This window comes from Musca autumnalis, unplaced genomic scaffold (assembly GCF_047663935.1).
Source record: "Musca autumnalis isolate F117 unplaced genomic scaffold, ASM4766393v1 scaffold_3, whole genome shotgun sequence".
In the NCBI taxonomy this organism is placed as follows: domain Eukaryota; kingdom Metazoa; phylum Arthropoda; class Insecta; order Diptera; family Muscidae; genus Musca; species Musca autumnalis.
Genome location: NW_027411866.1, coordinates 101335996 through 101363801, shown reverse-complemented (window position 1 = coordinate 101363801; position 27806 = coordinate 101335996). Strand labels below are relative to the sequence as shown.

Below are 27806 nucleotides of genomic sequence, written 5' to 3'. Positions count from 1 at the left end.
TGGGTGGCAGCTCTTTTTCGATTATACGATTTTCGCACAGTCAATAGTCGTCTACGCGACTAATAATCGATTAAACGAAATCGACTTTGCTTATCCCTACACAAAACAGTTCTTCATAAAAAGTTAATGAATTAATATCGTTGGATGCGCAACGTCGGAAAGTTTTGACCACAATACCAATACCAGAGAAACAAAACATAAAACAAAGTTAACGAAAATTTACAACAATAAACAAATTATAACAAAAAGAAGACAAAAACAAATTTGTTGATTCAGTGAAATATTAATGTAAAGCAGAGAACAACGGAAGAGAGTAAATTAAACCGGTCACGAAGCTTGAAAAAAATTAAAGTGAAGTAAAGTAATAAATCTGCAAAAACAACAATAAAGAAACAAAAAACCAACCAGAAAAAGTGGTAGTGTACGACACAGCGATTTGAGTCTGGTGCCTTCTTTCCATTTTTCCATATTTTTGGAAAACCATTTATTACGATTGTCAGTTATCATTACAAGAAAAAAGAAGTTCGTGAGATTGGAATGTATTAACGTGTGATGCTGCTACGTGCTTTTGAATGAACAGACCAACACAGTCCATCAGCCAAGCACCAGCCAACAAGAAGTATGAAACAAGTTGCCCAGTTGACCACTAAAACTAACCATTCCTTTCCTCTTTTATTTCATTAAGCTAAACTTGTGTGTGTCTGTGTGAAGCTTAAGCTTGTGTTGTTGTTGTACTTCCAACCAAAAAAGTAAAAAAGATGCTTTTGTGGTCCAGTGTTTTTTTGGCCCAACAACTGCTCAAGACAAGTAGCTGACCAAGAAACAGCCACAGACATCACATAAAAGAAACGATGTTTAGAGAGGAGTTGTTGTTGCTGCATGATGCTTCTTTATACTCCTCCTTTAGTACTCCTCTTGTTATTTCCCATCATTTTGTTCATTTTCTTCTTCTGGTTGCTGAAGACATTTTCTGCAACCAAAACAAAGACAACTCCCGGTTAAACGAAGTTAACAAAGGAAGGTGGAACAAGAAAGACAGTAGCCCCAAATGGCAATATATTTAATGAGGGTTTAACTGCTACCTTCGCCAACAACGAAATGATAGAAAGAAAACAAAGAAATTAATTTTTATTCGCTTTTCGGTTTCATGACGATTTATTGGATTTATTATTAGCTTTGGTAACACTTGTTACTTTGGAGGGATCTATAAATAATTACACTCCTGCAACACCTGAAAGTCGTCCCCCTTTCTCTCTCCCACACCAGTTAATATTTCATGGCTGTTTTTTTTTTCTTTTCTTTTATTAGCTGCTGATTAACATTTTTTTTTTTCAATTTCTTATAAGAGACAAGTCGAACTGGTTCTTATTGTGTTGTCTTTGGTTAACATGGCTTTCAAAAAGAGACTTCTTGAATTTGTTGGCTGGCTGGCTGACTGGTTGGTTGGCTGAACGGTGTGTTTTTGTTTTAATTTGGTGTCAAGTCCGTCCGCCCAACTTGTCGCCTGTAACAATACCATCATCAACGCCACTTTATAAGCCATTATTTATTTTGTTGTGTCGTTGTACAGAGCAGACAAGCACATCCTAAATAAAGTTGATATTTATTTTTTTAGCACAGAAACTGCAACAAACAGCTTCGCATTGTTCATCATCAGCAATAACAAGCAGCTTCCATTGTCTGCCTTCTTCGTAATTCTCAAAGAAATAAATCTCAGTTCGAAACTGTTGATTGCCGTTTAATGCTTAACGGCAAACCGAGTGATAATAATTCTCCATGTATAAAGTTTTATATCGTTTCGATAGCAGAACTCAGCAAATAATTGAACACAGGTAAGTTTCAAGATTCTCAAGAAGTGTTATACGTTTTATCTTACTAATGCATCATTATAGCATAACTTATACATAAAGGCATACATACACACATATCATACATTACATGAATTAATCGAAAAATTGGCTTAGAACTTTTATATTATTATATTAGCTGTGGAATGCGCAGTCAAAATGAAAATGTTATCGAATGTGACCCCTAACTTTGGGGTAGTTTGTGGTCGAAATTCTGGTACCATCGACCATAATATTTAACTCCGTTCTCACCTCTACCATCCATGTGAGGAACAGAGTGGCCGTAGATTTAGTGGCGGATATTTGCATATTCCTAGCGTGGAAAAAACTGGTAAGACCTGTCAAATTGGAACTCAGCCTTTTACAAATGGCATCAGGGAAGATATCTGACGCCGAGATACCCAGTATATGTGGATACATACGTTACGATGTCAATGCCGTCTGGAGTGGCGGAATACAAAAGAGATAGAGGTTAAACAGTTCCGGAGATATCACCCACCTTGGGAAACTCCCTGCTTCACTCTACTTTTTGTTCCTGAAATTGAATAGTTCTTCCTGACCCTGGGGTCTCAGGAGTCTTCACTACTGGCGACAAAAGCGAAATCGGTCTTTACAATTCACCTATAATGACATCCCTACCAGGGTTCAGTATCGGGACCACCTTGCCCATTTTCTTATGACATTCGCAACATTATCCATTGTAAATTGTGATGGTTTTCCTCTGTAGAAAGAGATCTAATGCGACGTAGCTCTTTACGAGACCAGTTTATTGACGACTACAGTCTCTGGAATGACTGTGGTATGGCTTCGTCATCCGATAAACTGTTGTTGGTCCCAGCGGAAACACTATCCTGGCTGAGACTCAGGGCCACTGCCTGTTCTAGAAGGTCTACATAGAACAACTTCTATGCAGGGTACCCTTCTCCGTCTACTTTCGAAACTACAGTCACGGTATCCGTAGGTTGGGTTTCTTCAGTCAAAATCATTTACCATGAGCCTAGCCATACGTCATTGATTAGCCATCCAGTACTATGCCCAGGACTTAACAACTAAGTCGGTATCAAATCTGTTCTACAACAATTGTTACCCTACGCAATGGATGAATATTCGGTCCTGTCAGAATGCTGCCCTGAGAACTATTACATGGAGGCAATGTGTCGTGATCGCATAAAGATTGTTACGTAAGGGGATTATTGCACGATTTTGACATCGGGTTCTATTATTGATCACATCTGTAAGGAATGAAACTTCTATTTAAAAGAAGTTGGAATTAGGATCTCAAGTCCTGGCAGCACTTGGGGTACAAAAAGAATAATACCTTGGTCACATATAACGTGATTTCAGGTCTATGGTAGACGAATACAATGGAATATTATTAATGGTATTTAGAATTATGCGAACGCTGCCCGAGAACTGCGACAATGTGCCTCCTCATTTCTTCAGTGTACCATTTACATGGTGGAGGGTGTTACTTGGGAGTCATACTATTTATCACATGGTAGATAGAGTCCCACCGCTCAGCAGTGGATCAACTACGTCTGGATGGTAGAGTCAGCTCAATTCCTATTGGGACATGGATCGAACATGCGAAACAGCTGTCCAGTATCCAATACAGATCCACTAAACATTTTCAACTGCCCTGCCAAACCTATTGGCCACATCCTGTGGGATCCGTCACAATATTATACTACCAGATTAAATAGGAAATAAAGGTTTATATCCATTCTTTTGTTCATTAGGCCGCCATCCTCGAAATGGTGTTCAGAATGTATTTCTGGTTACGTCCCTGTCAGGAATGAACGACTTTTTCAACTGTCATCACGACATTCATCATTTAGAGTACCTTTCCTCGCACTACTTTGCATTGTGAACGCTTGAATTGATCCCAATATAGACATCTACCTATTACATGTGGTCCATGACTTTGTTTAATCTTAGCTGAACAGTAAGCAGAACAAAATATGTCGAACGCGATCTTATGTATACTGGTTGCCGCAACTATATCGTATCGTAGAAGCCACTGTCAAGGGATTGATCAGGAATTTTGTTGGGTTTGTAGAACCATTACACGATTTGTGGTTTGGGTAAACATCAAACTTTACATCCAACATCAATGGCGGTGGTGGTGGTTAAGCACTGAACATCCAAGTTTGTTCTGTAATAGAAATCTGATATCGGCACATCAGAGAAGTGTTAAAAATAATTAAAAATTTTCATAGTGACCCAAAATGTGTGACCTCAAAATGCCTGTAACCACATTTGAACATAGATTTTGAAATGCTTAAAAAAATGAATACGACAAACTATGCACGAGCTATCGATCATCGTGTGTGTTTTAAATTTTCGCAATTTTTACAGTTCTGTTTTCTGTGAAATTGAATTCTAATGCGACAATCTCTGGGGTAAAAGCAAGTAGAGCAGTTTTGCTTTTTTTGCTGCTGTTTTTATTTGTAAAACTAGCACGCTAGTTTTTTTTCAATCCGCAATAAAAACAACGTTTAAAATACACGAATGGTGAAAATTATATATTATTATTATATTCCAAAGAGCTTTATCTAGCATCGAAACTGTCTTAAAATCGTAACGAAAGTAGTTTTCTATTTTTAGAATCCGTTTTACAATTTCAGAAAAAAATAAATACAATTTAATTTTTTTTGCTTTCCAATTGCCATAATTTATGTATATAAACGGTGTCCATATTAAACATTTGAAATGTCTCAAAGCGAAGTCAAATTGAATGTCAAGTGGCGTGGCTGTTTTGCAATGTATGTAATTATAAAATTGTGTTACAGTTCGGATTCAATTTTTAGTAAATTTACAACGAACAAATTAAAAGTTGTAGGGAATTAAGTTGAAACCTGGCCATGGTCATCACTGTGTAGAATTTGATGACTCGAATGATGGCAGATTCGTGAAAGGTTTTCTTAGGAATAAACTTTCCACCTGGAATTTGTCGGTATAGGTCTGCGTCTTCATATAGCCCCCATAGAACGGTAGCTCCCGATTTTCAGTATTTAGAAGGTTGTGGCTTAAATATCGCACCAATATCGTAAACTCAGCCCAGAAGGGAATGAAGAAGGCTAAAGAGTCATTTTTAAAACCATATAACCTTTTTAAAGAAGAACATTTGGCGTAGGGGTTTACCCGGAAGACAATGCTTACCAAGACCTATGAAGGATCTTCTATGTATAGGATAGCTGCAAACGATCCTCTTTCTATGGAAGACTTATGAAGACTTTTATTCATCGATTGTAAAATGCCAAGGGTTTTTACCTTTGAAAGGTTTTTATACACCCTCCACCATAGTAAAGAGGGTATATTAAGTTTGTTTTTTCGTTTGTAATGTGTACATCGAAATTATCATTTGCGACCCTATAAAGATATACATATTCTCGATCAGGGTAAAATTCTGAGTCGATATTCCGTCCGTCCGTCTGTGGTAGTCACTCTAACATGCAAACAAATTGAGACGCTAAATTTTTGCAACGACTTTTGTTTTTAGTCAAGTTCGAAGATGGGCCGACATAGCCGACGCTTTCAAATTTAAGCAATATTTTCTGGCCAAATTAGCTGTAAATTGACAATTAGGGTTCCCCTGCGAAAAAAGCTTCTCCACCAAAAATTGTAAACATCGGTCCAAGTGTTGGTACAGCCCATATATGCAAGGTACCAACCTATTTCAGGATTTTTGAAGTTTTTTCGGAGCACATCGGATGTAATATGCCATTTAGAGTTAAAAGTGGTCAAACAAAACTTTTCCAGCAACGGCACTGCCTATAAACGGCACTGCCCAAATTCAAATATTTTAAAGTTTTTATTGACATTTTCGGTCCATTCAGTGTTTTCAGAGGCTAAGAAACTTTTACACAAAAAACTGTGGTTCCCAATATATCGGTAGTTCCCGATTTCAGATTTTTTTTTTGAGTTTTTATCGACATTCTCAAAATGGATGTAAATTGGCATCTAGGGTTTCCAGTGACCAAAAAATCTTCTACAACAAAATTTGTGGACATTGGTCCATGTTTTGGAGTAGCCCCCATATAACAGTTCTGCACGATTACAGGTACTTTTTACCTACATTTTCTGTCTTATTTGGTTGTAATTTGACATTAAGGGTTGTCAGTGGTAAAAAAATTTCTTCAACAAAAATTTTAAATATGGGTCCACTATATATCCCCATATCATATATCCTCACAAACCGTTTCAGGAATTTTGAAGTTTTGTCTACATTTTGGGTACAAATTGAATGTAATTTGGCATTCAGGGTTCAAAGTGGTCAAAAACTACTCCACCGGAAATTGAGGACATAGGTCCACGTTTTGGAATAGCTCCTATATACAGGGTAACGCCCAATTTCAGGTATTTTGAAGTTTTTTATCTGCATTTTGGGTGGGAAGGATTCCCAGTGGTCAAAAAACTTCTAACTCAAGTGTACGGCTAGCCTTGCCCGCTTTGAGAATGTATCAAATTTCCACCTGTGCATGTTCGTTTTTCTATAGAAGGCCTTCTATCCATAGAATAGTTGTGAAGGACCTTCTTCCCATAGAGATAGACGACCTGTGAAAGATCTTCTGTCCATAGAGTTCCTCCAGAGAAACGGAATGAATGAAATGTATTCCAGATATGGGATCAATCCTTCCCATGCGTTATACACCATTGTAGCAATGAAACCATCTGGTCCGGGTGATTAAAAGGGCTTGAAGGTTTTTAGTGCGCATGCTATTTTTGGACGAATTGTGATCACCTCCTGTTTGCGTGCGATTGAAGCGATTGGGCGCCGTGGTGCATCGGTGCAGTTGGGTAAGTGTTTTTAGTGCGCATGCTATTTTTGGACGAATTATGATCACCTCCTGGTTGCGTGCGATTGGAGCGATTGGGCGCCCTGGTGCATCGGTGCTCAGAAATTCAGACTTTCTAGACCGGATTTCGACCTGCGAACTTTGATCTTTCTATAGAAGACCCTCTATCCATAGAATAGTTGTGAAAGACCGTCTTCCCATAAAGATAGATGACCTGTGAAAGGTCCCACGGCAACGGGTTCTTTCGTACTGGATTGACCCGAAACTATAGTGTTTAGGTCAGCGGCTGCCAACCCAGCATCAAACCTATGCTTCTACGTAGGTTTTTATGCTGCTACAACAACAACAACCTGTGAAAGGTCTTCTGACCATAAATTCGTATTTGATTACCGAAGACACAACTCACTCTAGCGGAGACACAAATCGCTCTGTTAACTCTTTTGCTAATAGCGCGTTAGCAGAGCACTGTTAAAGTTAACAGAGCTATCCAAAAATGGTTTAATTGGAAAAGAATATCCTTTTTAGGGCCTGTAAAGAAAATGCTGCCAGGACAAGATGGGTACAATTGGAAAGCTTATCGAGACAGCCATCTTTTGAGCTAATAAAATCTTTAAAAAATATTGCCCGATATTTACTGTTTTTTGGGTAAACCCTGCAATAAGGATAATTATTTTGACCACAGATCCTTTAAGGAAATGGCAATGGGTACCATTGAAAAGCTTTTCGAGACAGCTATCCCCTGCGCTAATATAATCTTTAAAAAATATTGACTGATGTCGCGATATTTACTGCTTTTTGGATAAACCCTGCAATAAGGATAATGGTTTTGACCACAGATCCTTTAAGGAAAATTGTGCCAGGACAACCTGGGTACCATTGGAAAGCTTTTCGAGACAGCTATCCCCCGAGCTAATAAGCTTTCCAATCGTAACCATGTTGTCCTGGCAGAATTTTCCTTAAAGGATCTATGGTCAAAATAATCCCAAAAAAGTAAATATCGCGATATCGGGCAACATTTTATGACGATTTTATTAGCGGAGGGGATAGCTGTCTCGATAAGCTTTTCAATGGTACCCATGTTGTCCTGGGTACAAGTCCTATAAAGTATCTTTTATTATTTAAAAAATTACCCTGTGTAAGATCTTTTTCGTAGAATGCCTGTAAAAGGATTTCTGTCTCTAGAAGGCCTATGCAAAGTATTTGTTAAGTAGAAGAATTTTGAAAAATCCGAATGGAAACTCTCTATAGGATCTAAGCAAGTTCTTATTCATTTTAGAGAAGACTTGTAAAACGTCTCCTGTATACGGGACTAATTATTCTTTCCATATAGACCTGTTAAAAGTCTTCTATCCATAGAAGTCCTTTGACATATCTCTCATTCATGGAAAACCTGTCAAAACTTTTCTTTCCAAGGCATACTTTCGAAAATACTGTTTTTTATAGGAGACTTCTGAGAGGTATTCTTTCTAAGGAATACCTTTGAAAAGCCTTCTACGGAAGAAAAATCAGAACGATCTTCTACCATAGAAGGTCTTTGAAATGTTTCCTATTCGTATGTTATTTCTGGACGTGTATGGAAGTTCTTCTTTCGTTAAAGGAAAGGAAACAAAGTTCACCTCTGAATAGGTGCTATTAATTCCGTCTCAACTGTAAAAAACACACGCTTCTCATTCAAAATAACAATCAACCTTAAGTTCGACATTTTGTCTGACGTTAAAAAATGTGACACATTTTGTCGCAGAGAACGGAGAATGTAAACAAGACGGCAGCGAAAGAAACAAAAAATATCAACATTAAGCTGTTGAATGTAAAAAAACACATTTTCACATTTTGTCCGGCTGGCTGTGGGTCGACCGGTCGCTCGGTCCACACACTACTTTAGAGAGGCATGCGACAAACTTGAGTTGTTGTTTTTTGTTTTCATTTGATTTTTGTTAAATATTTATTTAAAACATTGTTGTTCGCAGGCAGTGTGTTATTGGTTTTTGAGCTGTCTTTTCCTCTCTCTCTTCTCCCCCTTGCACTACTGCTCTTATCTATCATTTGAGTAAATAGTTTTTTTTTGTTTCGTGTAACCTGTCTAATTGTAATTGCTCAGGGTGAGTGTGATGAATGTGAGTACGCAGCAGATGCATTTTTCACTAACATGCACTAAATGCAACGAAACACAGTGAAGACACGTCCGAAGTGTGGAGTAGTCGATAGTTTTCTACTTTTTGAATCAATTCACGTATTCTGCAAGACATAAAACAATTCTCTTTTCTTTCGTCATTGGAACAAAGTTTGTGTCTTTATTTTAGTGGCCGTTTCAATAATAAAGTTATTATTTAGTATTTCATTTTCCCCCCATTTTAAAGACAGGCCAATAGATAACTATTCAATTTTCCTAATGTCATTCATTCATACGTTGCATAGCCCAAAAGGCCATCATGATGACACACGTCTTTTCTTTGTTCGAAGCAAATATTTGAACACCCAAAAAAGAAAAAAAAACTGTCAATATTATCATCTTTGTCATCGTGAGCTGGCATAAATTGTTTTTTCTTTTCTTTTTTGTTGTTGTTATTTTTGTTTTGGAAAAGACGGAAATCAGTGTTTAGTTTTGGGACTATAAATTAGAAAAGACACAATGCCGAACCGCATTGTTTGTGGAAAATTTATGATTTATGAAAAGAAGACAAAAAGGTTGTGATTTGAAGTTTTCATAAATTATTTAAAAGGGTAGAGATCTACATTGGACATGCACCTAACGAAGAATGCAATGTAAAGGGCTACTCCAGGCCAAATAATGAGGAACAAGTTAAGTTCGACTAGGCCGAACTTGTTATACCCTCCACCACGAGTTGTGTTGAAGTAAAATGGAACAATTAGTTTCCTTTCGTTTATGAAGAGGACTAAATACCAAATTTCAGCAAGTTCGGTAAAACAATGTGGCTAACCTTCAAAATACGAATCAGGAGGTACCGTTCTATGGGGGATATATGAAGGCGTGAACCTATAGCGACAAATTTCTGGGGAAGAGTTTTGTACCTCCAACAAAGACTAACCGCCAGTTTTTGTAACTATTTTTTGTACGTTCGTCTATATTCGTAATAATTTAGGCATCCATAGCTCAGTCCCCAGATGACATACGAACCTAATTTTTCGTAGACGCGTTCCATATACAGCTAAGAAATCCTCTTTTAAAAATCAGAGCTCTACATTTGCGCTGAGGCGAGTAAATCGATCTACAAAATTTGACAAATCGTGTGGGAAGAATAAAAACTTTTACAAAAACAGGGGGTAAGTGCCACATTTCAACCATTCCGGTGTGATAATTAGGCTAAAACCTTCAAAATACCGAAAATAGTATGGTACCGTTCTATGAGGGCTATATCAAAACGTGTCATATATAGGCCATTTGCAATACCAATCATCCTAGGAGTAGTAGAAACTTCTATACAAAATTACAAAGTTCTATCTTAAAAATTGCGAGCTGTATCTTCATTTCAACAGGCGGACATGGATATATTGACTTAGAATTTTACCCTGATCAAGAATATATATACTTTATATGGTCTCCGAAGAATATTTCGATCTGTTACAAACGGAATGACAAAATTAATTATACCCTTCATATTAAGGTGGAGGGTATAAAAATGTCATTTAATTAAGCTACAGATCATTGTCAAACAATGGACTTATATTTGGAAGAGTGGACCAAATACCCCTCAGCGTATTTTAGCCATGGAAAAAGTCTCTACAATTGGTGTTTTAAGATACGCCGCACAGTGGATCAGAATAGTTTTTTTTCCTGGCCAAGATTCTGTAACTTTTGAACGGATGGAGATATTTTCATAATTCTTTTTTGTTAGACAGAGATAACACAATCAGCTTTCAGATAAATTATAAGGGGTCAAATTGGGTCTGGTATTTGCAGAGAGACTCAAGGTCAAAGTTAAACTTTTGAGTTTTTTTACTATTTTTCATCAAAATATCAGTATTTTATATATTAAAGATGATCAAACGCCAATAAATAAACTATAAAAATACCAAAAAAAAAAAAAAAAAACAACAAAAAATCGAAAAAAAAAATTTTCACATTTTTTTTTACAAATTTTTTTAAAAAAAAATGTTACAAAAAATTTTGATTTTTTCAAAAATTAAAAATATTCCTTGGGTTTTCACATAACTTATATAACTCGTATAAAAAATCTTATACAGTTGAACCTCAATTATCCGGGAACCTCCATTATCCGGGATAGAAAAGAAATGTTGGACTTTTTTCCATTTCTTCTATGTTTCGTTATAAACTTCATTACCCGGGAGTAAAAACACACTTTCCAATTAATTTTATTAAGCAAACAAAAGGTAAACAAACGAAAACTGGAATTTCTCCCGCATTACACAATTTGTGTATTTATGGGACAAAGTAAATTCAGATGAATCTGATGATGATGATAATATGTATCCTTCTAAAATTTGGTGGATTACCGTAACAAATTTAATAAAAATTGCAGATTTTCATATTATGTTACAATATTATGCCATTTTTACTTAAAAATATGTTCAAAAACTACAGAAAAGCATTGCCTCCATTATCCGGGAAAATCGATTATCCGTAATGCCTCCGGTCCCGACCATCAAGGATAATCGAGGTCCGACTGTACTTAAAAAAATTGTCATTTGTGTAAAAAAGCTATAATTCATATTGGTAACTGTATGGAAAACACACATTTTACCCATATAATTTCAATAAATTTAAAATAGTGTTAAACGGACGGAACGGGCGGGTACAAAATTATATATGGACTGAAAGAGGAGACTCTCGGGCATCTTTCTGTGAAAACAAGTTGTTCCACAAAAGTTCTAGTCCACTAAATTTTCAATTTCATAAAATTTAGTACCTGAGGAAAAATAAAATAGCTCATGTAGTGTAAAAGGCAATTTATTATTATTATTTTTAAAGGCCACAATCCGACCTACCTTACAAAAAACAATGAACGCAATATCTGTTATTGTTTCCGAGAAATGGCTACTTCTTTCTCCAGAAATTTGCAAAAATTACACATTTCCCAAAAATGGGAAAAATGTACGTCTTTAGGGGCAGTCGTGGGGTACCCCTTCCAATATTTTGACCTAATTTTTTTTAGTTTCCTTTGACAAAACAAACTTTTGATTTTTGGCCAGGAAAATCAATTTCTGAACCACCGTGCGTATGAACGTATTGGTTGTAACGTACGATATCATGTTTAAGTCGTCCGCCCAAGCCACAGCTATTTGCGATAAGATCAGAAGTAGGAACAATGTGCTCTAGTCGCTGGCCGTGGCCGGCAACACTTGGGGTGCTGACAAAGAAACCTTGTTGATCTCTTATAAAGCATTAGGCCGGTCTGTGGTAAGATATGCGGTGCCAGCGAGTTATGCAAATGTTAGCGCTACGCAGTGCAAGAAGATTCAAACCTGCCTCCTCATGACACCAGTGGCTTGGGTATTATCACAGTGAGCATCCCTGTCACGATGTAATGGACAGGCTGTTGCAGTTCTCAGGGCGGTTGGAATATTTTGTCCATTGCGTTGAACTTATATTCGCGGACCAAACTGGCGCCGCATAGCTTACCACGTTATACTGATAATACTGCACCCCAAGTTCTGCCGGCTTGAGGACCTTGTTCCACATCTCAGCTTGTCGCTGCGTAACTCCTCATTTCAATTGACGGGGCTTGGACTTGTTGTTCCTGAATTCCACGTATGACTGGCGTCAATAAATACATATAATTGATTGTCCAACGTTTCAAACCTGGCCGAAGGGTTGTCTGCTCGATGTCCTCAAACAGCGTAGAGTGCCTAACAGTATCAACGGCTTTTGATAAGTCAAGCGCGCCATCGCTGCTCTATTACACAGTTTTCTCTGGTTGAGTCCTCGACTATGATGATCGGAGCTGGATAGCTATTTCTGACATCTCAACGGCCTTAGCTACGGGCGACAAAAGGTATCACAGCTACTTTATCATTGTCATTTTCTTAGATGACGTTCTGAATAAGGTTTACACTTTTTAAATAATGTCGTGACGAGTTGAACAATCAGACAAATTGTTAAAAAAAACTAACCAATTTGTCGATAAAAAGCTTGAAGCCTCTTCGAAATGATAAATTTTAGCCTTTTTCCTAGTTCATGACCCATCACCACCTTCCACTGATTGGTTATAAGGTCCTCATTGTGGTTCAAAGACATCTCAAAGAAGTTGAACTAATCAGGTCAATCATGGATAAAAATTCCGTGCGGAATCTGTTCCCTTTCCCCAATTTCACAATTTTTTATTTCCATATTTATGTCTAAAAATAAAATATTTTTGTCCATTCGGCGAGAACGTTCCACAACTATGCGATAGTAGTAGTTTTCCACATTTTAAAATATTGATTTTAAAAGAATTTCACTTTTTAAAATTATATACAGTGCGGAAAATTCCGAGGGGAATATTCATGATTGCCCTTAATATCTCCCGAACTGTTAACACTTTGAAAGATTAGCATTATGTAGAAATATAAAGTACCGATGGAAGCAGATATTCAGATTTCTATCTCTAGGAGACCAATAGTCTTAGTCTCATGTATTAACGAGCTCATTTGTTAATTCGGCCACGTCATTACCGAGGTATTTGATTACTTTTGATTTGATTAATCAACAGACCACAATGTTAACCCAAGTGAAAAGCGATCTCAAAATATTGTATCACCCTGTCCCAGAATTATAAGATTGCCATCTACTGTCACCTAGAAACAACTGATGGGTAGTGGTAAGTGTCACAGCTACTTTTGCATTATCATTTTCTCCGGTAGATGACGTTCCCATTAATGGTTATACTTTTGTTCGTATTGTGGTGAGGTGTTAGGAAATCATTTTTTTTTTTTGATAAATTCGTCGATAGGATGATTGAAGCTTCGACCTCTATGAAGCAGTTCTATGTCCATTGCCCCTCACATATTAATGATTCATTATGAAGTTTTGATTGTGGTTCAAAGAAATCTCATAGAAGTTGAATTTATATCTCTCGAACTGTTAAACATTTGAAATATTTGGATTATGTAGAAATATAAAATACCCATGAGATATCTTTTGCTCACAGAAAGCAAATATTCAGATTTCTATTTCTTAGGAGACCGAAAGGAAGCCACACTCTCATATCTTAACGAGTTAATTTGAGGCGCTCAGCGCCAAAACGGCCTAACCCACATGCCCAACAAAATCAAACTGACTATAAAGATCCTTTTGAAATAAATACTAGAAAACTCTATATTGAAATTCTTTAATACCTCGGTTACATTTAACCGGATTAACCCAGCGGGTTTGGGTTTCAAATGTCAATTCCATAGCGCAAATCCTAAATCCTCATGAAGTGGTTTAACCCGGCAAAAACTCTAATGTAACCGTACTATAACATAGTGTTATACAATGTAATATGGATTTTTTTTAGTATTTATTTCAAAAGGTTCCGGTTAGATCTTTAGTCAGTTTGATTTATTTTTGTACATGTGGGTTAGGCCGCTTTGCGCTGAGCGCCTCATTTAGCCAAATCGCTGCTGAGGTATTTTTCGATTCAATTACTCAAATGGACGCAAAGCCAATCCGATAGGTAATTTAGCATTGCCATTTTCACCGTTAGATGACGTTGGTTAGGTGTTAGGTGTTAGGAAATCAAGTTTTTTTTTTTTTTAATAAATTCGTCGGTTCGCTTGAAGACTATTCGAAATGAACAATATTTGCCTGTTGTCAGATTCATAGCACAACGAAGCGAATGATTTTAAAATCTCATGAGAATTTATATTAAAAATCTTTAACACCTCATCACATAATAGTAAGTTTATATATAACCGGATTTAACAAACCCACTGGGTTTCAAATGTCAACTCCCTTGTGTATATGTCAAATAAATCCTCATTAAGAAGGTTAACCCTGCAAAAGGCTATAATATAGACATGACCTTACGAACAAATGTGTAAACCTAATTGGGAACGTCATCTACCGGAGAAAATGGCAATGGTAAAGTAACTGTCAGTTGCCCATCAGTTGTTTCTAAGCGACGATAGATGACAATAATAACAGTATATCGTCGTCTTAAAGCAATTGCTCTATGAAGATGGGCAGTGGTGGGGGTCGGTCACAGCTAGTTTGGCATTATCATTCCCCCGTAGGTGTCGTTCTAAAAAGAATTTGCCGCCATAAAGAAGAATTTTGTTGGATAAACTAATCAATCGGTGGACAGTTTAAAGCCTAAAGTCTCTGGCCGTCAGCAATGAGCTGAGAAATACATAGATCGTACAGAAATAATTTTGTCCAAAATATATGGTGGATATGAGTGCGAGCAAACAATTCAACTACTGTGAGCGACAAATAAAAAGTCTTCCATCTACTTCATTCCCACGAGATTTCTAGGCGATGGCTAGAGATGCTTCCAAATCTAACCTATACCTTACCTAACTTCTTTTTACCAAGTATACACAGGCATTCCTTCCCAGCTTCCTGAAACTGCACAAAAGGAGGCAAAGAAGGTGACAACCATAATGAATTCCATTCGATGTCATTGTGGTTCGCTTACCTCCTCCTGCCGCTGTTTGTGCCTTTCTCCATCTTCGCTAAAAAATGGTACACATAAACGTGACATTAATCAGGAACACGATTTACGACTCTGTGTGTATATGTGTGCGGTGTCACCAAGAAAATATCCCCAAAAAGGAGAGACGACGATGCCACCACAGCTAAAAAATGGAAACAAGTTTAAATAAAAGGCTTAGAAAATGCGGCTGGCAACAAATCAGATACAACAATTTCAACGACCTACCTATAAGCGTTGCCCAGGCTCGTCTACTACTTCCACAATACAAGCCCATATTTCGGAATGCTGTTATCTTTCGTTGCAGTCGGCCGCCTATCTTTTGTGTCTTGTGTTTATTTATGTTGCAACGTTTTGTGTCCCAAGAAATAAAGCAAAAATAATTGACTTGACTGGAGGAAGGAGAGGAACAACGACAACTCCCAAGTACTTTAAAACAGTGACTTCTTGTTTTCTTATTTTCTTGGAGATTTTCCCGAGGTGACCAAACTTAAGGACAGTATTGATGTTTAAAAGTAAAAGCACCGTGTTTAGAGGTTTTTTCTTCATAAGATCTTCCTGATTAATGAAACTCACTTCAGAATATATTCAATAAAACATCAACAATTATAACCCTGCCTTGCAGATAAAAGGTAGGTTCCATTTAATTAACCCCATATGAATCGGCTCGCACTCGTTGATATGAGAGATGTCTCCCATGTTCTATATTATAACCCTGAACATCCTTTATAAATATATATTTTTTTTAAATCCACGATTATGTGAATCCAATTACTCCACATACTGCAAAGCTAAGACGCCGAATGGTAAGAGATTTTAAAATCTTGCGGTCGCCCTTTGGCAGAATCATACGATTGCCATCTATCGTCGCCCAGCGACTGATGGGCAGTGGTGAGTGTCACAGCTACCTTAGCATTACCATTTTCTCCTGTAGATGACGCTTTAAGTACAGTTTACATTTTTGTTAGTAATGTCGTGAAGTGTTCGAAAATCTGGGCATTTTTTAACAAATTTGTCAATAGAAAGCGTGAAGCCTCTTCGAAATGACCACATTTGGCCTGTTGTCAGATTCATAATACAATGAAGCTAATAATTTAATATGGTCTTGGTTGTGCTTCGAAAACATCTCAAAGAAGAATGCCTTCTATCTGTAGAAAGCCGATAAAAGATCTTCTATCTATTGAAGGGGTTTATCTATAGTAAACTGACTGAAAGACAGTTAGAGTTCATCTATATAAAGACCGTTAGAGTTCATCTATATATTATAGAAGGCCGATGGGAGGTCTTCCTCCTATCTAGGGAAGAACGATAGGAGGTCTTCTATCAACAAAAGATGGATAGAAGAACGTTAGGAGGCCTCCCTTCTATCTATAGAAGAACGATAGGAGGTCTTATATAAACAAAAGATCGATAGAGGTCTTCTATCTATAAAAGACAGATACGATGTGTCCTATCTGTGGAAAACCGATAGGAGGTCTTCCTTCGATTTGAAGTAGACCGATAGGATGGCTTTCTATCTAAAGAAGACCGATAGGAAGTATTCTATTTTCAAAAGAACGACACGAGGTCTCGCATCTATATAAGACCTATAGGACGTCTTTCTCCCGTCTATAGAAGAACGATAGGAAGCCTTCTATCTATAGAACACTGAAGGGCTCTCTCCCTTGTATTTGTAGACGTCCGATAGGAGGACTTCCTTTTATCTATAGCCATAAAAGACCGTTAGGAGGTTTTCTATTTATATAAGACTGATAGGAGATCTTCCTTCTGTCTATAGAAAACCGATAGGAGGTCATCCTTCGATTTGAAGTAAACGATAGGATGGCTTTCTATCTAAAGAAGACCAATAGGAAGTACTCTACTTTCAAAGGAACGACGGGAGGTCGTGCATCTATAGAAGACCTATAGGACGTCTTCCTTCTGTCTATAGAAGAACGTTAGGAAGCCTTCTATCTATAGAAGACTGATGGGAGATCTCCCTTCTATTTATAGAAGTCCGATAGGAGGCCTTCCTTCTATCTATACAAAAATTACAGGATGTACTCTATCAACAGAAGATCGATATGAGGACCGATTGAAGGTTTTCCTTCTATTTTCTATCTATCGATAGGAGGTCTTCTATATGAAAGACCGATAGGAGGCCTTTCTGTCTAAAGAATATCGATTGGAAGTATTCTATGTTTAGAAGAACGACAGGAGGTCTTCCATCTATAGAATACCGATAGAACGCCTCTTTCTATCTATAGAAGACTGATAGCAGGTCTTCTATCTCTAGAAGACCAATTAGAGGCTGAAGATGTTAATTATGACCGGTATTTAAAAGATGTCAATTACTTGGGAAAATACCAGGATGTAGTCGCCAAAGACATACAATTGTAAAGATGGGATATAATGCATAAGGCTGTTTAATTTCACTATTAAACAATAGAGGACGTTTGAGTATAACAGACAATAAAAAAAACATAATTTTATGTCACAATATTGTAACATAACATTATGTTAGATCCTCAGCGCCATCTGCCGATATATAGTAGCAATGTAAATGTCCCATCATGTTATATATAGTAGCAATGTAAATGTCTTTTATATGTCGTTGTAATCGCTTCTATGAGTAGATAGTTGACAATCACGACATTTAAAAAAAGGATAACACGAGGTTTTCTATATATGCTAGACCGGCAGAGACCGTCTATAGAAGACCGATAGGAGATCTTCTATCTATTGGAAACCCATATGTGGTCTTCTATCAATTGATGATCGATAAGCGATATCAGATGGTTATAGAAGACCGATAGGAAGTCATCTGTTCATTGCTTACCGGTAAGAAGTATTTAAATAACGCAACCTGCCAGAAAAATACGAAATTTGAAAATAGTAAGGATCCCAACCATTCAACATATTAAACGTAGTTGTCAAAGAAATTCAATGGTAAAGATTGGACAATGCAGTTTGGATAATTCAGTTTAATTCCACTATCAAACAATAGAGTGTGTTTGTGTATAACAGACAACTAATAGAACAAAAACAAATTTAACATAAATTCATGTCACCCTATTGTAAATTGACATTATATTAGACCCCCGCGCCATCTGCCGATGTATAATAGCAATGGAAATGCCTCATCTTGTTATGTTATATCGGCCTTTTTGTAGAAAATTTACTTCTGTTGAAACTGAGGTATGGGGTATTGTATCTCGCGAATTGTTGTAATATACCATAACTTTTGAACGCATTTAGGTAAAATAAACTGTTTTAGCACGATTCACCGATGGATTTCTTAAAATTATAATTTGAGCGGAAGCTGTGGTCATATTAATGTAAAAAAATAGAAAAAAATCGTTGAAGGAAACGAGTTTTTTTAAGTCAATTTTCAATTAGTGGCTTTACAATACAATGTAGAGTATAATGTTCAAAGAAGAAGTTAAAGAATACACTTCAGAGATGAAGTTTCTAATGTATGATTTTTTAATATAACCACCGCATCAATCTCAAACGCATGCTGACATTTTGAAGACTGAATAATTGGGTTTTTTGAATTTTTGCTCTAATCGGAACGCGCAACTGTACTTGTTTAAAAACTGATAATGAGATTGTAGTACTCGCGATTACGCATTTTTTGATGTATAACTCGGGCGTGTAGCCTTCAAAGGTTCACAACAATCTCAGCTTAAAGTCGAAATTTTTGTGCGTAATTTTTTTTTAAAAAACCAGTTTTTTGGATTCAAAACTTACAAATGCCTTTCGATTTCAGTGGAAACCCGCGAATTTAGTTTTTTTACGTTCTGAATCTAACAAGCCTTTGCGCGTCTAAATCCATCCACTAGATCGGCGGATATGATACCCCTCAAATTTCGAAAATATGCAAAAAATATTTTTGAAAATATCGCGTATTTAGACCAAACCCGTTCGTGGGTATTGATTTGGTTACGAAGTTTTTCGGCAAATCACACACACGCGACCCGAACGCAAAGTAAGAGAGCAAATGTTTTGATTTTTTTACTTCAGTCTTGTACTGAATTTCATGCAAGCAGGTTGATGCCGCTTTATTTGTTTATTTTTGGGTACACAGAAAAGATTTTGCAGTTGTACAGCAAATATGTGGAGGGAAGAATTTGAAAATGATTTTTGTTTTGTATTAATATTTTTAATGACGCAGAATGCCTCGTCTGCAATGCAACAATAAAAAATGTATGTATGCTTAGAAAGTCTTAAAAAATCATTTTTATATACAATTTGTTTTTTCTCTCAAAAAAATTAACATATGAAGAAAAATACTTTTCAAATTATGAAGTTATTTATATTATTTTTAATTTATGTCATACAAAGCGAACGCGCCAACAATATATTTTTCATTTCACACTCAATATGAAAATCATCACCCTGTTCTGTCAGTGTAATTTTACCCACACATAAACAATTTAAGCGCTCGCTCTTCTTGGTCGGCTATGATTTAGACGCGTTTCAGATGTGTTATTCCTACTTAGATAAATAGAGCGAAACGCATATTTAAAATGTGCGAAAACAGATATTGAAAAACGTTCGCGAATCCGGAGATATAATAGATTTTTTCTAAAAACTGAGTGCGATGCTACATCCACGGTTCTTGATGGATCGCATTGAAATGACATAGGATGATGTATTTTTTAATGGTGATCATTGAAATCGGATGCGCATAAAATCCAAATGTACTTCGTGGAAATTATGGGCATTTTACTGTTTTTTGCACCCTAACATGCAACTAATGCTACATCGTGGTCGTCAAATGGAATTTCACAAAGTGTATATCAAATAAGAGGAATTGATTCGCTGTTTTGGAAAATCGGATGCGCATCTTGTGATTTCCACCATTACGCGGTTTCTATGCGTTTCAAATGTTGTAATATTCAATATAACATTATTTTAATGTTATGCCACAATTGGAATTCCTTGTGATTTAATATAATGTTCTAAAAATATTCGCCAATAGGAAAACTATAAGTGAAAAAGTTGTTGCAACGGAATATCTTCATTATTGCGTGAAATTTGGACGAAAATGACGAAGAACTCAATCATTTTTTCTTCAACATTTCCTATAAAACCATAAACAAATAAATGGCCTGTTCCCGTACTTTATAAAGTGGTAAAAGTCGTAAAAGTTGTAAAAGTCGTAAACAATTTTCATATAAACTTTGTGTACGGGAACGCAAAATGTGTAAAAGTGGTAAAAATTGTAAAAAGTTTTTAGTTCTGGAACAGAGCTAAAATTAGAATAACATAATTTTTATTTTTTTCGTCACATTTTCATTGTATTTTTGCAAATAACACGAATACTATAGCTCCAAACTTCACGGCTTAGGTTTCATTTTATTCCTGACAATGTCTGGATGCTGCTATAATTTTTTATGTATTTTTTTGTAAGTATAAGCGCTATTGTTTCAAAAATATGTTTGTAAATAAGTGAAATTATTTAACAAATTTAATTTTTCGCGAATCCATTGAAACTTTTTGCATTTTTTTTTGCATATTCTCAAAGGGTGCGAATTCAGTTAACGACAATTGGATATAACAGCTTACTATATTAAGCCGCGATTTTTTTTAGAATTTTTTCTAATTAGCATAATTAAAACGGTCATATCTTTTGCGCGCAACAATCAAAGTTGGTAACGAAAACAGATTTGGAATGACGATTTTTTTCTTAATCTATGTACCAAAAATCATAGATGTAGTATCAAAAATTTTTTTTGATTTTTTTGAAATGGAAAAGACGATTTTAAACATTTTTGCTGATATATCTTTGAACATACTCAAATGTTAAATACATATAACATAATTCGATTCCCCGGCCAGGCAACATCAAACATTTTTCAACGGTGGCAAAATACCCCTCAGTAATGTTGGCGACATTTCCTGAGTATTTCAGCCTTGAAAAACTTCTCCACAAGTGGTGTCTTATGACACGCCGTTCGGACTCGGCGATAAACAGTAGCTCCCGTATCATTGAGCTAAATATGAATCGGGGTGCACTCATTGATATGAGAGAAGTCTCCCTTGTCCCATATGGGATGTTGTGGAACAATGTTTTTTGTTTTTTCATAATTTAACAACATAATAACATTATGTGAGACCCTTAGCGCCATCAGCCAATATATATTAGCAATGGTTATATTATTGGTATGTTCCTTTACTTTTGAAAATGGTAAACCTGGCAAAAGTAGCAAAAGTTGTAATCTACTTCCATATGAATTGTATAGTGTCTGAAGTAAAGGAAAGCTTTTCGAGTAAAAAGTTGAAAAACTTGAAGATTCTTGCACGTAAAGGAACAGAGCTTATATGTCTTTGTAGTCGTTTCCAGGAGTAAATAGATGGCAAATACGTCATTCTAAAACAGGGTAACTCGAAGTCTTCTGCCTATAGACCGATAGAATGTTATCTATGTATTGAAGACCGATAAGAGGTAATTCTAACGCATCTAAAACAGGGTAACAATAAGTCTTTTATCTCCAGGAAATCTGAAACATAACCTAACCCAAACTCCTTACAAATTCCTACAAAATTCTTTAATTGATATGAGGATTTCACTGAATACGTTTGTAACTGTAACGTCTGTGGTATGCACTCCGTGAGGAGTTTTCCCATTCCTGAAAAATAAATATCAACATTTTAAAATCGGTCATAACAAAAAGAAGAAAACAGGCAACTGTCGATGCTTTTTACCATAAACCATTGAACAAAGTCATACATCTTCTTCAGATCCGCAAACTATGAGAAGAATAATACTTGACGACGATGATGATGACGCTGATGATAATGCTGTGGAAGACGACACCAAGACGTTGCAAAAACTTGTGAAGTAAAAAAGAAAATGCCAACCCTGTACGGCAAGAGAAAATGTTAACCGGCCGGTCGAATGGCCCGTCCCAGCTAAACATTTATGAAGCCACCATATATAGGAGAAACACATACCAAATCGATATTCCAAGATATTGCAACGCGGTCGCCGCCGCCGCATTCACCTCCGCCCCAAAGTAGACAGAAGACAAACGCCGAACCAATTCCCCGTCTGCCAATTCATCGGTTGTTGCAATCGATTTTCGAACATTGTTTCTGTTTCTTTCAACATTATTGTTTGGATTGGCATGGTAGAAAAAAAACAACAAACGACAACAAAAACTCAATTGCAGCAGACAGAAAGCAAAACAAATGCAAAATAATATACACACAAAAGTATAAAAGAAAAGGCAAGGGAAAGGAGGGAGGGGGACTAAACCAAGATATTGAACTGTATTTTATTGAAGAGTTTAACGTCGTCTTCAGTTGTCTGGTTACGTGTTTTCGGCATTGTTTTGGACTCTTTATTCTCACAATTGCAACATGGAATAGCCACTAAATGATGGTGATTTTCATTTTTGGTCCATCACACAAGAAATGCCGCACAACACTCAGGGAAATTGTGATAGGTAGGTGTTGAGGTAAAGAAAACAATTTACTAGGTGAAGTTGTAGGATGTCAGGTTAGTTTCTGCTTATCTTTGATTAAATTCGAAAATTGGAGGATTCACAGAAATTTCCTCTCGATACATCCAACTAAAGGAACGCCATGGTCGATCTAAGAAAGTACTAGGTTTCAAAGACATACAAGAATAAGGTTGGACATCATGCATAATGTAGATTAATTTCACTATTATACAATAGAGGACGTTTGTGTATAACAGACAATTAACAGACCACAACAGAAACAAAACCGTATACAAATGCGAACTATGTTAAATATAACATAATTTACGCCACAATATTGTAGTATAACATGATGTTAGACCCCAGCGCCATCTGACGATGTATATTAGCAATGGCAAAGATAAATAATACAGTAAGATGGGACATTTACATTGCTACTATACATCGGTAGATGACGCTGGTGGTCTAACATAATGTGATGTTACAATATGGTGACATGCATTTATGTTATACTATGGTTTAATAGTAAAATTGAACTGCATTATGCACTATGTCCAATCTTTACCATTGTACGTCTTTGGCAATGGAAATGTCCCATCTTGTTATACTACATGTCTTTGCAAAGATATATAGCATAACAATATGGGACATTTCCATTGCTACTATACATCGGCAGGTGGCGATGGAGCCTAACATTATGTTAATTTACAATATGGTGACATGAATTTATGTTATACTTGTTTTTGTTGCCGTCCTGATCTGTTAGTTGTCTGTTATACACAAACGTAGGTGTCGCCAATGCAATAAAACAATGTGCCTCAATTCAGGTATAAGAGAGTAAAATAAAAACTAGGAGAATAATTCCTAAATTTTAAAAGCTGAGGTGAAAGTTATCGACAATTCTCGTCATTTACTTGTTCTACTTACAAAGCAACTGTCTCTAAAAACTCAAGACACACCTTGCTTTTTGCTGAGTCACTGTGTTAGCTTGTCTCAGTATTGTGGGTGTGCCATCTATCGTGGTCTTCTAGAATAAAATTCTCTGAGTAACTTAGATTGGTTTTTCCTGTTTTAGAATCATAATTTTCTCAGTAGATGACACAACAAGGGACTCTCTGCCCTTAATGTCATGAAGAGTTTGGGTGTCTTAAAGATTTTCGACGACATGTCAAGGAAGAAAATTTTAGTTTTTTTTCTATTTCTTCGGAACAATTGCTTTGGAAGAAAGAAACGACTACAGGGAGGATATTCTGTAGATATCATGATTGTGAATGCCATTAAAAATGTGCATTAGTTTGATTAGTGCTAGTACTTCTGAGGCGAATACACAATAAATCGTTTGTTATTCTGCCCCAGAATGGTAGGATTGCCATCTATCGTTGTCTAGCAACAATTGCAAAGGCATATAACATAACAAGATGGGACATTTTCATTGCTACTATACATCTGGGGGTCTAAAATAATGTCATGTTACAACATTGTGACATTAACCCAGATAAAGCCACTGGTCGTTTAAACGCCACAAAAAATGGTTGCAAAAATTGACGTAAAACTCTGATTTTTTCAAATATTTTTGTGGGTTTTTTTTGCATTTTGTTATAGTATTGTCTGTTATCTGTAATTTCACGCTGATAACGCTTCAATTGACCACGCAATTGGCAAAAAACCCAAGCTATTCAAAAAAAATCGACTTTTTTGTAATTTTCGACTTTTGATGAAAAATTTAAATATGGGATAAAAATTTAATCAAAAATGTTAGAATCATATAATGTCAGGGATTTGTTAGGAATATAGTAAGAGTATTTTCTCAATCAAAAACCAAGGGATTGGCATGTAAGGATACACCTATATTACCCTCCAAAGTTTTTGAAACTTTTAAAAGAAGGCCCCATTGCAGGAAAACTATACGTTTTAGAAAAAAAGTTTTTTTTTTTTAAATTGCTAATAAATCTCAAAAATATAATTTTCATACAAAATTTTAAGTTTTCTCGCAAAAAAAATTCTCTGCGCTAAGTGGGTTAAATTATGTTATATTTTACATATTTCACATTTGTGTACCCTTTTCCTTCTGTTGTGTTCTGTTAATTGTCTGTTATACATAAACGCCCTCTATACTTGAATATTAAAATTTTACTGCCTTATGCATTAAGTCCATTCTTTAGCATTGTATGTCTTTTATAATTGCTTTATGTAGTATACCTCTGGTTTGGGTCATCGCCTATCAGTTTTTACAATGATTCTGCTCTGTTGATGGCGTTTTATTGCCAATTTCACGTTTAGCTGGTAATGTAGTGAAGAAACATTTGAATACTACCCAGCCAAGAGCTATCGGAAAGCTAAACGAAAGACCTATATAGTACAACAATAGGAAGAATGACATGTTAATTATGATCGTTATTAAAAAAAAAAACACTAAAAATACTAAGAGTAGTCGTTTTCAGGAGTAGATAGATTGGCTGCAACGTCACTTGTATACAGGGTGACACGTGCCTTCCATCTATAAAAACGGGTAGAAGACATTCTATTTATACATATAAAGTTTGCAATCTATTCAAGACCGATAAGAGGATTTCTATCTACTTACGTAAGGTTGATAGTTCGTCGTCTGTCAATAGAAGAACGATATGATATCTCCATTTTCATAGAAAATGTTAATTGATACAGCAGGTCTTCTACCTATCAAAGACCGAGGTGAGGACTTTTTTCTATCGTAAATCGAAAGGATATAGGTCTCCTTTCGATTTACGAGGAGGTCTTCAATATTTATCCATAACCATTTACAATCACGTCATTCGAAGTAGTCCTATAGGAGGTTCTCTATCCATATAAGACCGATAGGTGGTCTTCTATCTGAAGGTAGTCTCTGAAAATTCTTTAAAAAATCCACAATTATTATTGGTCTGACGGTAGTCTCTGAAAATTCTTTAAAAAATCCACAATTATTATTGGTCTGACGGTAGTCTCTGAAAATTCTTTAAAAAATCCACAATTATTATTGGTCTGACGGTAGTCTCTGAAAATTCTTTAAAAAATCCACAATTATTATTGGTCTGACGGTAGTCTCTGAAAATTCTTTAAAAAATCCACGATTATTGGTCTGAGGGTAAGCTCTGAAAATTCTCTAAAAAAATCACGATTATTGGTCTGATGATAATCTCTGAAAATTCTTTAAAAAAATCACAATTATTGGTCTGAGTGTAGTCTCTGAAAATTCTTTAAAAAAATCACAATTATTGGTCTGAGTGTAGTCTCTGAAAATTTTCTGCATTATTTTTTTTTGACTAAAAGAAATACGATCACTTAGCCCTATTGCAATTTTCCGCACTGTACCCGGTAACCCAATTGCTTGTATGGCGGCTTCAAAGATGTATGCAAAAGAAGTTGCAAACATGTAATCTGCATATCTTTACGTTGTTTGTGTTTGTTGTTGTGGCTGTTATTTTTATTGTTGCTAATGAAAGGAATGAGGAAGAGAAAAGAGAGGTGGTAGACTGTCGTAAGAGAAGGGGCGACGATGGTGGTGGCCATTGAGAATTGAAGAAGAAGACTAAAGAGTTATGAGTTGGGCATTCAAAGAAAACGCTTTACAGCAGGAGTGGGAATGATGTTGCAACGACGTCACCTTGTGGAATGTTACTCAATGCACTTCAAGCTGTAGCTGAGGCTATGGTTATGCGGTGGCTTTGTGAGTGGCGTTTTGTATTGAAAAAATAAGAAAAAAACTGACTGTTTGTCAGTTATGTCTCCAAGATGTCGTAAGGAGGGGGAAGAAAAATGTTGATATTTAACCAGTTAGTTGGGTTTTTAAAAGGCAAATAATTGTGGTTTTTGGAAGGTGAGGAGTTGGAGGTGGAAGCAAATACAATGAAGAAGATATGGATGCAAGCAGAAAAAACCAATAATAATAAAAACGTACGACCCGCAACAAATGAAATTCAATTGTTGCAGGGGGCCGTTGCTGCTGACACTTTGCTCACCACCACCACCAATAACAGTGGGTATCTTTTGCTTGCCTGTTCGGTTGGTCTTCCAGCCATCTAAGGTAATTATTAGAAAACTTGGATTATTTCCATAATGCGGTAAAGACCATATCTTTATTGCCACAATGACACACCTTAAATTTTGAAGATGATGATGACGAAGACGACAACGAGGGAGGTTGTTGTATTGGCAACCAAGAATTTGAAGTAGAGCCATTTCAGGGTGCCAACCAGCCAGTCACTAGTAGTGTCGTTTACATGTTGATGATGACGATGATACAAATTAAAATCAAAATCACGAAATTCAAACACGTTTCGTTTTACATTCAAAATTTAATGAAGAAACGAAAATAATTGAAAAGTACCTTGCTGGCCGGTTGGCAGGCTGACTGGTGGCATGACGACGACGCAACGTCAGCAGTTATCAGTACGTTGATCAAAAAGCTAGGTTGTTACCCCACCTCATTTTTTCTGACGCATGAAACTATTGAAATCATATCATTTTACAATGGATAGATATGTGAATAGGATAGGAGGTGATTTGTATGCCAAAGTGACAACTTTATTAGCGGCGCGGTAGAATTGAAAGACAAATTATTAAATGGTAATTTTGACAAGATGGGGTCATTATCCAGGGACGTAAATATACTATCCAAGCAATTTTATTAAGTTGGACATATTATCAGAGCTACTTGGATACATTTTCCATACATTTGGATATATAATTTCCACACAGTTGTTCTACCCTATCCGCTTGCTATACTCATTTTGAAATAGCACACAAATTTCAATTACAGATCTTCCACCACTTGTGCCCAATCAATAATTATAATTCGCCATTTCCAGACATTCAAAATAATTCATTTCATGTCGCTGTGACATTGAAACAATTTGGTGAGAACATTCCGACAAGATTTAAGAGAGATAATTTTGACATCAAAACAGACGACAACGACGACGACTAATGACTGGAACTCGTTATAAGTGTTTCTGTACCCGTTACATTTTTTTGGGAGCCGATTAATGGCTGTTTGAAGTAAGGTTAGGTTGAAATAATTTAATGTGGTGGTGTGTGGGTTATATGAATGTTGCCTTATTGAATGTTTCACAGTTGTTATTGTTGTTAACATTCGATCTGATAACGAAGGTTATAAAC

General features: G+C 36.2%; 1 protein-coding gene across 23 annotated transcripts in view; it reads left to right on the top strand.

The window, feature by feature from the left end:
• Positions 1–106: 106 nt before the first annotated feature.
• LOC141397194 (uncharacterized) overlaps positions 107–27806 on the top strand; it is a 55478-nt gene continuing 27778 nt past the window's right edge. For 4 of the 23 annotated variants that reach the window (XM_073973246.1, XM_073973242.1, XM_073973230.1 and 1 more), the window contains exons 1-2: positions 108–356; positions 1616–1832. In XM_073973246.1, coding sequence (XP_073829347.1) covers positions 1777–1832 — 56 coding nt within the window. In that variant the 5' untranslated portion in view covers positions 108–356; positions 1616–1776. Of the gene's footprint in view, positions 1455–1615; positions 1833–27806 lie in introns of all 23 variants that reach the window. The other 19 variants (XM_073973231.1, XM_073973220.1, XM_073973238.1 and 16 more) reach the window with 17 other exon arrangements.